General features: G+C 44.0%; 2 protein-coding genes and 1 pseudogene across 2 annotated transcripts in view; 1 reads left to right on the top strand and 2 right to left on the bottom strand.

Annotated features, from left to right (window-relative positions):
* Position 1: 1 nt before the first annotated feature.
* Positions 2-5,580, top strand: ndufaf3 (NADH:ubiquinone oxidoreductase complex assembly factor). The gene is made up of 5 exons (XM_067415103.1): positions 2-240; positions 1,098-1,293; positions 2,047-2,113; positions 5,190-5,290; positions 5,367-5,580. Exons 1-5 carry the CDS (start codon positions 134-136, stop codon positions 5,460-5,462), a joined length of 567 nt encoding a protein of 188 aa, XP_067271204.1. The 5' UTR covers positions 2-133; the 3' UTR covers positions 5,463-5,580.
* Positions 2,207-4,242, bottom strand: LOC137040692 (uncharacterized; annotated as a pseudogene).
* A 401-nt stretch (positions 5,581-5,981) lies between the features above and the next one.
* The window catches only part of zgc:112334 (uncharacterized protein LOC619199 homolog), a 16,241-nt gene continuing 10,042 nt past the window's right edge, over positions 5,982-12,180 (bottom strand). Inside the window, exons 9-11 of the mRNA XM_067415098.1 lie at positions 8,452-8,596; positions 8,323-8,377; positions 5,982-8,041 (exon numbers count right to left, since the gene is read on the bottom strand). Coding sequence (XP_067271199.1) covers positions 7,907-8,041; positions 8,323-8,377; positions 8,452-8,596 — 335 coding nt within the window. The 3' untranslated portion in view covers positions 5,982-7,906. The remainder of the gene's footprint in view (positions 8,042-8,322; positions 8,378-8,451; positions 8,597-12,180) is intronic.

Below are 12,180 nucleotides of genomic sequence, written 5' to 3'. Positions count from 1 at the left end.
TGTTTAATTATTACTTAAATAAAACAATTGTAAACTGAAACGCGAATATAGTGAACACAGTGATAGACAGAAGTACGCTGTTAGATATTTAGCGCAGAGGTGCGCAGGGGCGGATGTTGTGTGTGCCAGTTAAATGTGTCCGTGCGTCATCATGGCTGCCGCGAGCGTCGCGAGGGCTCTATCCCCGGGATGCGTTCACGGACTGCGGCTCGGCGCGAGGCTTCTCCCGGTGCTCTCCCGGTAAACGCGCTTCTTCTGCAGATTAGAGCATGTGTTTGAGGCACTCTAGTGTACTGGATATTGTTTAGTATGTACTGTACGCATGGTCACATGACCTTAGGTCCAATTAGCATTTCCGTCTAGCTATCCCTGAAATAAAAGTAATCTTTATATAAATAAGTAATTAAATGTTCTATAAAGATATTAAAAATCATGTCTGATCAAATAATGAGTAATATGTAAGATTAAAATATCTAAAAGCCACTAAAACAGTGTTATGTGTTGACTTGTATCCCAAATGTGTCCAAAAATGTTAAAATCCGTGATTTTAACCGGGACACGGCCCGTATGTGTGTGTGTGTCGCCTATCAGTGACATCATCATCCCGTCCGGTGTTATTGTGTAGTAACCATGGCAACACTATCGCCGCTTTAATATCTGATGTGTTTTATTAGACACTGTTTGGATCATTGATGGACAGAAACTAATGATTGTCCTCCAGCTCAGCACAGTTAGTCTTATTGTTTAAATCTGCTGTTGGTGATTTACCGCTCAGAGTGCCGTGTGTTACCGCCTGATAGGATCTCGCTCACCGCAGTGGGAACTAGTGGCTCATAGTAGCGTTATAACATCACTTTAACACACTCACATGTGTGAGAGGATAAAACAGCGCTGCGCTGCGTTTAACCCTTAAAGGGTTAGTTCACCCAAAAATGAAAATTATTCATTAATTACTCAGCCGCATGTCGTTGGACACCTGTAAAACCTTTACAACTATCTTGTGTGTGCGTGCATGCGTGTGTGCGTGCGTGCGTGCGTGCGTGTGTGTGCACGTGCGTGTGGTGTGTGCGTGCGTGCGTGCGTGCGTGCGTGTATAGAGCATCCCCGGCGCGTGAACACAGGCTCGGTCCGGCTGATGATGAGCTGTACCAGCGGACCTCGGTGTCGGTGATGCAGAAGGAGGCGGATGGAGCCGCCATCATCTACAGCTACAGCCCAAACGGCTTCAACATCAGCGGGAACCGAGTTCTGGGCCCGTGTGCCGTGGTGCCGCCCGCCATCCTGCAGTGGAACGTGAGACCCAAATCAACATCTCATCATCCACATCTCATCCCATGTCTGTCTTTCTTCAGTCGAAGAGAAATTAGGTTGAGGAAAACATTCCAGGATTTTTCTCCTCATAGGCTTCAATGGACCTCAAACGGCTGAAGGTCCAAATCACTGCAGCTTCAGAGGCTCTGATGAGCCCAGAGGAATAGGGTCTGATCCAGACAAACCATCACACATTTACTACAGTAATAAACATTTATACACTTTTAACCTGAAATGTTCGACTTCTGTGCTGTTCTTCTTCCCGGTGTATGACATCATCACGTCGGAAAGGTCACATGACGCAGGAGGAAGTGCCGTAAAACTCCATTCATGTTCTCCATCTTTAAAGTCATCCGTTGTCGTAGTTTCTCCTTTATTTATGTAAAGGCAGTTTGATTTAGTGTTTGCATGCTCGTTTTAACACTTGGTCGGCACTTCCACCTGCGTCACATGACCTTTCCGACGTGATGACGTCATACACCGGTAAGGAGAACAACACCGAAGTTGAATATTTCAGGTTAGAAAGTGCATATAAATGTGTTGTAAATGTGTGATGGTTTGTCTGGATCAGACTCTGTTCCTCTGGGCTCATCAGAGCCTCTGAAGCTGCAGTGATTTGGACCTTCAGCTGTTGGTTCCCATTGAAGTCCATTATGAGGAGAAAAATCCTGGAATGCTCCCTCAACCTAATTTGTTTTGGTGAGCTTATCCTCTTTCCCTCTCGCGCTCTCACAGGTGGGCCGTCACACGGATATCACAGCCGAGAGTTTGTCTCTGTTTCACCTGCTGGAGCCGCGCATCGGTGAGCACACACACCTGTACACCGGTACACCGGTACACCTGTACATCAGCACACCTGTACACCTGTATATCAGCACACCGGTACACCTGTACATCAGCACACCTGTACACTAGCACACCTGTACACCTGTATATCAGCACACCTGTACACCTGTATATCAGCACACCTGTACACCGGTACACCTGTACATCAGCACACCTGTACACCGGTACACCTGTACATCAGCACACCTGTACACCGGTACACCTGTACATCAGCACACCTGTACACCGGTACACCTGTACATCAGCACACCTGTACACCTGTATATCAGCACACCTGTACACCGGTACACCTGTACATCAGCACACCTGTACACCGGTACACCTGTACATCAGCACACCTGTACATCAGCACACCTGTACATCAGCACACCTGTACACCTGTATATCAGCACACCTGTACACTAGCACACCTGTACACCTGTATATCAGCACACCTGTACACCGGTACACCTGTACATCAGCACACCTGTACACCTGTACACCTGTACATCAGCACACCTGTATATCAGCACACCTGTACACCTGTATATCAGCACACCTGTACATCAGCACACCTGTACACCTGTACATCAGCACACCTGTACACCTGTACATCAGCACACCTGTACATCAGCACACCTGTACACCTGTACATCAGCACACCTGTACATCAGCACACCTGTACATCAGCACACCTGTACACCTGTACATCAGCACACCTGTACATCAGCACACCTGTACATCAGCACACCTGTACATCAGCACACCTGTACACCTGTACATCAGCACACCTGTACATCAGCACACCTGTACATCAGCACACCTATACAACAGCACACCTGTACATCAGCACACCTGTACACCTGTACATCAGCACACCTGTACATCAGCACACCTGTACATCGGCACACCTGTACACCTGTACATCAGCACACATGTACATCGGCACACCTGTACATCGGCAAACCTGTACATCAGCACACCTGTACATCGGCACACCTGCAAACCTGTCAGTGGACATGTTCTGAGCATCACCTGTGAGCTTCTCCACACTCTAGCTGTAAAAGCTCCGCCCTCTTCTGAAAAGGGGGCGGGGAGCAGCAGCTCATTTGCATTTAAAGAGACAGACAAAATATACATTTCGCCCTTATGTGTGTATGTCATGTGTATGTGTCGTGTGTGTTTTGTATGTGTCGTGTATGTCATGTATGTATTGTGTATATGTCGTGTGTATATCATGTGTATATGTCATGTGTATGTCATGTGTATATTTCGTGTGTATGTCATGTATATATGTTGTGTGTATGTCATGTATGTCATGTGTATATGTTGTGTGTATGCCGTGTGTATGCCGTGTATGTCATGAGTGTATGTCGTGTGTATGTCATGTATGTCGTATAAATGTGGTGTGTATGTTGTGTGTTTGTCGTATATGTCATTTATGTATGTCGTGTGTATGTCATGTATGTCGTGTATATGTCATGTATGTCGTGTATATGTCATGTATGTATGTCATGTGGGTTTGTCATGTATGTGTCGTGTGTATGTCGTGTGTATGCCCTGTTTATGTCGGATGTATGTCGTGTATGTATGTCATGTGTGTGTCATATGTGTATGTTGTGTGTATGTAATGTGTGTCGTGTGTGTGTGTATGTCATGTGTGTCGTGTGTATGTAATGTATGTGTCGTGTGTGTATGCCGTGTGTATGCCGTGTGTATGTAATGTATGTGTGTGTGTATGTCATGTGTGTATGCCGTGTGTATGTCATGTATGTGTTGTGTATAGATGTGGTGTGTGTGTATCGTGTGTGAATGTCATGTGTGTATGTCGTGTGCATGTCATGTGTGTATGTCGTGTGTCTCATATGTGTATGTGTTGTGTGTATGTCGTGTGTATGCCGTGTGTATGTCATGTATGTGTTGTGTGTATGTCGTGTGTGTCATATGTGTATGTGTTGTGTATGTCGTGTGTATATCGTGTGTGTATGTCATGTGTGTATGTTGTATGTATGTCGTGTGCATGCCGTGTGTATGTCATGTATGTGTTGTGTGTACGTCGTGTGTATATGTCGAATGTGTGTCATGTGTATGTGTCGTGTTTGTCATGTATGTGTTGTGTGTAGATGTCGTGTGTGTATATCGTGTGTGAATGTCGTGTGTATGTCGTGTGTCATATGTGTATGTCGTGTGTGTTTGTCGTGTGTATGTCATGTGTCATATGTGTATGTCGTGTGTGTTTGTCGTGTGTATGTCGTGTGTGTCATATGTGTATGTTGTGTGTATGTCGTGTGTATCGTGTATATGTCATGTGTGTATGTCATGTGTATGTCGTGTGTGAATGTTGTGTGTATGTCGTGTTTCATATGTGTATTTCGTGTGTGTTTATGTCGTGTTTATGTTGTGTGTATGTCGTGTGTATCGTGTGTATGTCATGTGTATGTGTCATGTGTGTATATCATGTATGTGTTGTGTGTGGACATACACTCACACACGACATACACATATGACACACGACACACACAACATTCACACGGCATTCACACACGACATCTACACACAACACTTACACGGCATACACATGACATACACATATGACACACACACGACATACATATGTGTCGTGTTTATGTCGTGTGTATGTCGTGTGTGTCGTGTTTATGTCGTGTATGTGTTGTGTGTGGATGTCGTGTGTGTCGTTTGTATGTCATGTGTGTATGTCATGTGTGTATGTCATGTGTGTGTCATATGTGTATGTCGTGTGTACGTCGTGTATGTGTCATGTGTATGTGTCGTGTGTGTGTGTCATGTGTGTATGTCATGTGTGTATGTTGTGTATGTGTCATGTGTATGTGTCATGTGTGTGTGTCATGTGTGTATGTCATGTGTGTATGTTGTGTGTGTGTCATGTGTGTATGTTGTGTATGTGTCGTGTGTGTGTCATGTGTAGTGTATGTCATGTGTGTATGTTGTGTATGTGTCATGTGTATGTGTCATGTGTGTGTGTCATGTGTGTATGTCATGTGTATGAACTGTGTATGCTGGTGGTGTTGCAGAGGTTCTGGTGGTGGGGACGGGAGCTCGTACGGAGCGTCTGGATCCAGATGTGCTGGATTTCCTGAGGAAGAAGGGCATCGCGGTGGAGGTGCAGGACACGGTAAGCTAACATCAGGAAACATCAGGCACATGAGGAACATTAGGTCTAGCTAACCGCATGAACTCTTCTCTTGCAGGCCAACGCGTGTGCGACGTTCAACTTCCTGTCCAGCGAGAGGCGATTGGTGGCGGCCGCTCTGATCCCCCCTCCGGCCTCCAGCGCCGGCCAATGACAGCGCCCCACGAGAAACATGCTTATGATATAATTTCCTCATGTGTGTCACGTGATCTCTGTAAATGTCTTTATGCTGATGAATGTAGAGTTAATACAGAATAAAGGTATTAAACACGCGTGTGTCCCAGTGTGTTAAGCATTCTAGTAATTGTGTGTGTGTGTGTGTGGGCTTGTTTTTGTGATATGAGGACTCAAATGTGTATAATGCCATGGGTATGACACAGGTATTACAGGAGAGGGTGAAATATGAGGACATTACCCATGGCCCCACTTTACAAAAGGCTTATAAATCACACAGGAGGAGTTTTTATGAGAAAGTAAAAATGCAGAATGTTTCCTGTGATGGGTAGGTTTAGGGGCAGTGTGTGTGTGTGTGTGTCCCAGAGTATGTGTGTGTGTCCCAGAGTATGTGTGTGTGTGTCCCAGATTGAGGCTGTTAATCCGGTGTCTCTGTCCTCTGATAACGGGTTAATCTCAGCTCATGAACACACACTCGTCATCACGTCCACATCTTTATTAGCATCTACCACACAAACAGGAAAACTACAGAAGGGTAAATAGAAACAAAAATCAGTGATCCTAAATATCTGCACAAACTACCATCAATCATGTCATTGGGTTCATGTGTTTTTCTGTATTTAATGCTAGTTTGACTTTAGCTAATGCTAACATTGTCTACATTAATCAGTTTCTCTATATTTTGTCCTTTCGTTCACACGGAGACACTCTAAAGCAGATATTATAGTTTGGACTGTGAAAACATTTAGTCATGTTACGCCTATAGTACCCATGGATATCTACACCAATCAGGCATAACATTACGACCAGGTGAAGTGAATAGCACTGATGATCTCTTCCTCGCGGCTGCTGTTGGTGGGTTATATTATACAGCTCACCTCCAGGGGTCTAGTGGGGTCCCAGCAACACAATATTAGGAATATACACTCACCTAAAGGATTATTAGGAACACACACTAATGCTGTGTTTGACCCCTTTGGCCTCCAGAACTGCCTTAATTCTCCGTGGCATTGATCAACAAGCTGCTGAAAGCATTCTTTAGAAATGTCGGCCCATATTGATAGGAGAGCATCTTGCAGTTGATGGAGATTTGTGGGATGCACATCCAGGGCACGAAGCTCCCGTTCCACCACATCCCAAAGATGCTCTATTGGGTTGAGATCTGGGGACTGTGGCGGCCATTTTAGTTCAGTCAACTCATCGTCATGTTCAAGAAACCAATCTGAAATGATTGGAGCTTTGTGACATGGTGCATTATCCTGCTGGAAGTAGCCATCAGAGGATGGGCACATGGTGGTCATAAAGGGATGGACATGGTCAGAAACAATGCTCAGGTAGGCCGTGGCATTTAAACGATGCCCAATTGGCACTAAGGGGCCTAAAGTGTGCCAAGAAAACATCCCCCACACCATTACACCACCACCACCAGCCTGCACAGTGGGAACAAGGCATGATGGATCCATGTTCTCATTCTGTTTACGCCAAATTCTGACTCTACCATCTGAATGTCTCAACAGAAATCGAGACTCATCAGACCAGGCAACATTTCTCCAGTCTTCAACTGGCCAATTTTGGTGAGCTCGTGCAAATTGTCGCCTCTTTGTCCTATGTGTAGTGGAGATGAGTGGTACCCGGTGGGGTCTTCTGCTGGTGTAGCCCATCCGCCTCAAGGTTGTGTGTGTTGTGGCTTCACAAATGCTTTGCTGCATACCTCGGTTGTAACGAGTGGTTATTTCAGTCAAAGTTGCTCTTCTATCAGCTTGAATCAGTCGGCCCATTCTCCTCTGACCTCGAGCATCAACAAGGCATTTTCTCCCACAGGACTGCTGCACACTGGATGCTCTTCCCTTTTCACACCATTCTTTGTAAACCCTAGAAATGGTTGTGTGTGTAAATCCCAGTAACTGAGCAGATTGTGAAATACTCAGACCGGCCCATCTGGCACCAACAACCATGCCACGCTCAAAACGGCTTAAATCACCTTTCTTTCCCATTCTGACATTCAGTTTGGAGTTCAGGAGATTGTCTTGACCAGGACCACACCCCTAAATGCACTGAAGAACTGCCATGTGATTGGCTGATTAGATAATTGCATTAATGAAAAATTGAACAGGTGTTCCTAATAATCCTTTAGGTGAGTGTATGTTACGCCTGATCAGTCTATGTCTATATGTGCTATTCACTTTCAGAGTGTTGCTAAAGAGAAATGCGAGATCTTAATATTGTATTCTGCAAAGGTGACATAAAATACTGCGCCTTAGACCAAACACGGAATGGCGATTGAATGCAACCAGTAAAAGTGGCTAATGAAATATGCCATCATTTCCTCGCTCCACACCTGCATAACTTTGGTGAAGAACACTGGCGGACACTAAACCCACAGAGACGGTAATGATGACAGAATGATGACGTTTGGCCGAATGATCACTCGTCGGAGTCGCCATCTTTGGGGTTCCTGAAGATGAACTCTGACCCTGTGATGCGGCGGTACAGATCCATGATGTCTTCAGTCTCGGTCTCGAAGTGTGTCGTGTGGTCATACGATCGAGAGATAAAGATCTAGACAAAAACACAATAAAACCCAAGTGAAGTCTTTATGAGTGAGTCATTGAATCATTCACTCAAGAGATTCATACAAAAAAACTGATTAATCGAGTAATGAAAAAAGTGAGTCTTTATGAGTGAGTCACTGAATCATTCACTCTAGGGATTCAAAAACATGGATTCATCCAGTAATGGAACAAGTTAAGTCTTTATGAGTGAGTCATTGAATCATTCACTCAAGAGTTTCGTTCGTTGCTTTGAAACAGTGTGTGTAAATAAAGCTGACCATTCGTTACCTGACTGCGGCGTCCGTCGTCCGTTGGGATCATCAGGTTACTGATGGACACAAACCTGCAGGACAAAAGTGCAGTGAGTGACAGGCATGTAATCAGGCCAAAGCGGGTCAGGTTGGGTCGGGTTCTCACTTCTCCATGATGGGCTCCAGCAGGGCCAGGCCGGGCTGAACCTCCTTCTCAGGGTTGCTGGTCTCCACCATGGTGCTGACGGAGGCCACATACTTCCCTTCGGCCGCCACGTTATGAGAGTAGGACAGCAGACACACGTGGATATCTGCACACAAACAGCAGTAATGACAACAGTTCATCCAGTAATGAAACAAGTGAACTCTTTATGAGTCATTGAATCATTCATTCAAGAGATTTGTTCAAAAACACTGATTCATCCAGTAATGAAACAAGTGAAGTCTTTAAAGTGAGTCAATGAATCATTCACTCAAGCGATTCCTACAAAAACACTGATTCATCCAGTAATGAAACGAGTGAAGTCTTTGAGTGAGTCATTAAATCATTCATTCAAAAGATTTGTACTAGGCGGCTGCATATATGGAAAAAAAAAACACCTAACCCTAAAAATATTCTAACAAAAGGTTTTTCAGCTGCTGTTTGTAGTATTAGGTGTCCTTAATAACATACTAAAAGTTTACCAAAGTTTCACCACCAGAAGGGTGTAATTTTCAAGATGGCGTCCAAGGTGGCCAAGAAGCACTTAAAATATCCTTCATTATTTGATCTAACCTAGTAATCTTGGCGTCTAACTGTTAAAATATGTTCATTATGTCCTCAGTTGTATATAATGTAATGTTATACTGTTCTCTGTTATGCATATGCACGGCTAAAGATGATCCATCTCTCGTCTACTTTTTCTTCAAGAATCCAACGTTAACTGCAACATTAATAAAACGTAACTTAACACTAACCCCATGTTTTCTGGGTCTATGAATCCATTGGACTTGTCTAAAGTGCACTGACATAATAACATACTTATGTTTTGTGAGATTATTGTAAGGTTTTATCTTTGTTTGGTGTGAACAAGAGATGTAAAGGATTTAGCCTATTTCATGTAACTCCTACTCAGTACGTGTTTTTGGACACATACCCTTTTCTGCTAAAACACAGACTTGGCATTCAATGCAAAAGTTATTGCAACCAAAAGTAACTTACATTGGAGTTGTATAACTTTGATCATAAACAACTCTGAATTAGCCCGAGCAGAGGCCTGTGTGTGAACCCTCTAAAATGGTCACTCATTTCAATTTGAATAAGGTAATGCGTATGTAAAGCATCATCTATAGATCTTTTTTGAGTATAAAGGGTGGCATTATACTAAACCAAACAAAACTAAATTCAAAATTTTCAGTGATTCAGAAGATGGTGGAAGAGAATACTGACATTTGATATTGCATGCCTCATTAATATGTTGTTGGCAGAAGAGTGGATACCATTTTGCACAAAAAAATTGACCTATTCATCCTTGACCACTTTAAAGGAGTTATGAACTGAGTTATCCTTGAGCATTTGACATATTAGAGGTCATCATACTATAAGGATATCCTGTAAGTTTAAGAACTAAAAACTTCCTTGTTAGTCCAATAAAAGCTTTTATTGACGCCAGGCCCAGAATACGACAGATTTTTCAATTAAATCAAAGGGAGGCAAGCACCGCCTCTGCAGAGGAATATCAATGCTTACTTCATCACTGCCTGTTTAGCTCCGCCCACCGATTCGCACATGACATGATGCAATAGAATAATTGGGAGAACAGTACCAGGAAAAAGTACATTTCACTGAAAGGGAAGGCCTCCATGACATACTGACAACGAGAGAGAAGACATCACAAATTATACAATCTTATTTCAGTGAACAAGAAAAGGATAAGGAATCCCAGAAACAAGCAATCATTCAAACAGCTGCGCAATTGATCAAAAGTGATATCAAGTCCAATGTGCCATCCGTTATGGATCAGTATCTGAGCACAAAGTCCCTTGAGCTTCACTCTGCCCTTTTGTTTGTTCCTGAGACTCTCCGTACACTTTTGAATAGTCTTTTTGTGGGTAAGAAGACAAGCCGAAAGGTTGCAGGAATTGGACAGGCAATTGTCCAGACGGCACGACCACGTGCTGCTGTAGCTCCATTACCACTTGGCCTTGCAGTGCAGTATGGATCATTCACAATTCCTGGCGGATACCCTTCATGGAATGGGATTTGCTTCATCATACAAGGAAATATTGCGTTTTGAAAAGAATGTAGCAGATTCAGTTGCTCCAGATATGTTACCGGATGACATAGATGTGCTGGACATGGCACTTCTTTTTGCTGGGGACAATGTTGTACATTGTTGTCCAGAGCATCCTTACTATTGATCAGAGGTCTTCAACCCTGCTCCTGGGGACCCACTGTCCTGCAAAGTTTATTTCCAACCTGCTTCAACACACGCCTGTGTGTTTTCAACAAGTGATCCTGAAGAGCTTGATTAGCTTCACCTGTCTTTGATTAGGGTTGGAGCTAAACTCTGCAGGACAGTGGGCCCCCAGGATCAGGGTTGAAGACCTCTGCTATTTATGGTAAGGGGACCTTCCAATGAATGGGAATCATAGTAGCAATCACTCCAGGGTGAAAAAAGGACCATGACAAACAGGTCACTGCTCCCACATCAATCAAGGAATGTCATAGAGGACCATGGGACCAAGGAAATAGCAGTGTGGTTTGGCAAAAGGAGTACCAATTAACCTGCCTCTTTGCGCTACAACCTTTATAGATACCTCTAAATAGTAGATACCTCTAAATAATTTGTTACCCCAGAATGTCTACCTCCGACTGAGTCCTCAACAAAATACCACTGCCAAAGAGTTTACTTCCAGATCATGGTGTGGATTGGAGAGGAAGGTGACATGAACACCGTGGATTATGGATGGAAACTGGTGGACAATCGGTTCCTGCCAGTTATGACCAGTAAGACTGCTGCCCCAGAAAGCCTCCTACAGATAAATGTATGAGGCATTTATATAGCGCTTTCATATGTACTACTGCACACCCAAAGCACTTTACACTCATGTCAGGGGTCTCTCCTCAACCACCACCAGTAGGCAGCTCTACTTGGATGATGTGACGGCAGCCACAGTACAACAGCGCCAGTGCGCTCACCACACACCAGCGATAGGTGGAGAGGAGAGAGGGTGATAAAGCCCATTCAGTGGATGGGGATTATTAGGAGTCCATGATTGGTAAGGGGCAATGGAGGGAATTTTTGGCCAGGACCCCGGGGTTACACCCCTACTCTTTACAAGAAGAACCATGAGAGATTTAATGACCAAAGAGAGTCAGGACCTCGGTTTAAGTTCTCATCTAAAGGACGGTGCTTGTTACAGTACAGTGTCCCCATCACTATACTGGGGTCTTAGGACCCACACAGACCACAGGGTGAGCGCCCCTGCTGGCCTCACTAACACCTCTGCCAGCAGCTACCTTGTTTTTCTCAGTTGGCCTCCCATACAGGTACTGACCAGGCTCAACCCTGCTTAGCTTCAATGGGAAACCAAACTATTGGGCTACAGGGTGATATGGCTGCTGGCAGATGATCCACTATAATTGCAATTCTTTATTGGAATCAAAAGAGTTTTTTTAGTCCACACCCAGGAGTGTTAAATGTAACACTGAAACAGTGTTAAAGTTAGAGATAATTAAGTGATAAATTGAGTAATGATAAGCCAGTAGTGATGAACACCTGCTGTTAACAATCATAATCACTGAAGGGAAGGAGTCACCTTTTTAGATCACCATTATGGGGATAAGTGTTTGCTTTAGTTTTAGTTTTTAATTATAGATTGTGTCTGAGACAAACCAGGGGTTGTTGGTTAT

This window comes from Pseudorasbora parva, chromosome 14 (assembly GCF_024679245.1).
Source record: "Pseudorasbora parva isolate DD20220531a chromosome 14, ASM2467924v1, whole genome shotgun sequence".
Lineage (NCBI taxonomy): Eukaryota > Metazoa > Chordata > Actinopteri > Cypriniformes > Gobionidae > Pseudorasbora > Pseudorasbora parva.
The sequence above is the reverse complement of the archived record's forward strand: the minus strand, read 5'-3'. Positions and strand labels throughout refer to the sequence as shown.

Coding starts and splice junctions, on each gene's coding strand:
- ndufaf3 (XM_067415103.1), top strand. CDS start 134: ATGTGTCCGTGCGTCATCATGGCTGCCGCGAGCGTCGCGAGGGCTCTA. Junction 241..1,097: donor CTTCTCCCGGTGCTCTCCCG/GTAAACGCGCTT, acceptor GTGCGTGTATAG/AGCATCCCCGGCGCGTGAAC. Junction 2,114..5,189: donor CCTGCTGGAGCCGCGCATCG/GTGAGCACACAC, acceptor GTGGTGTTGCAG/AGGTTCTGGTGGTGGGGACG.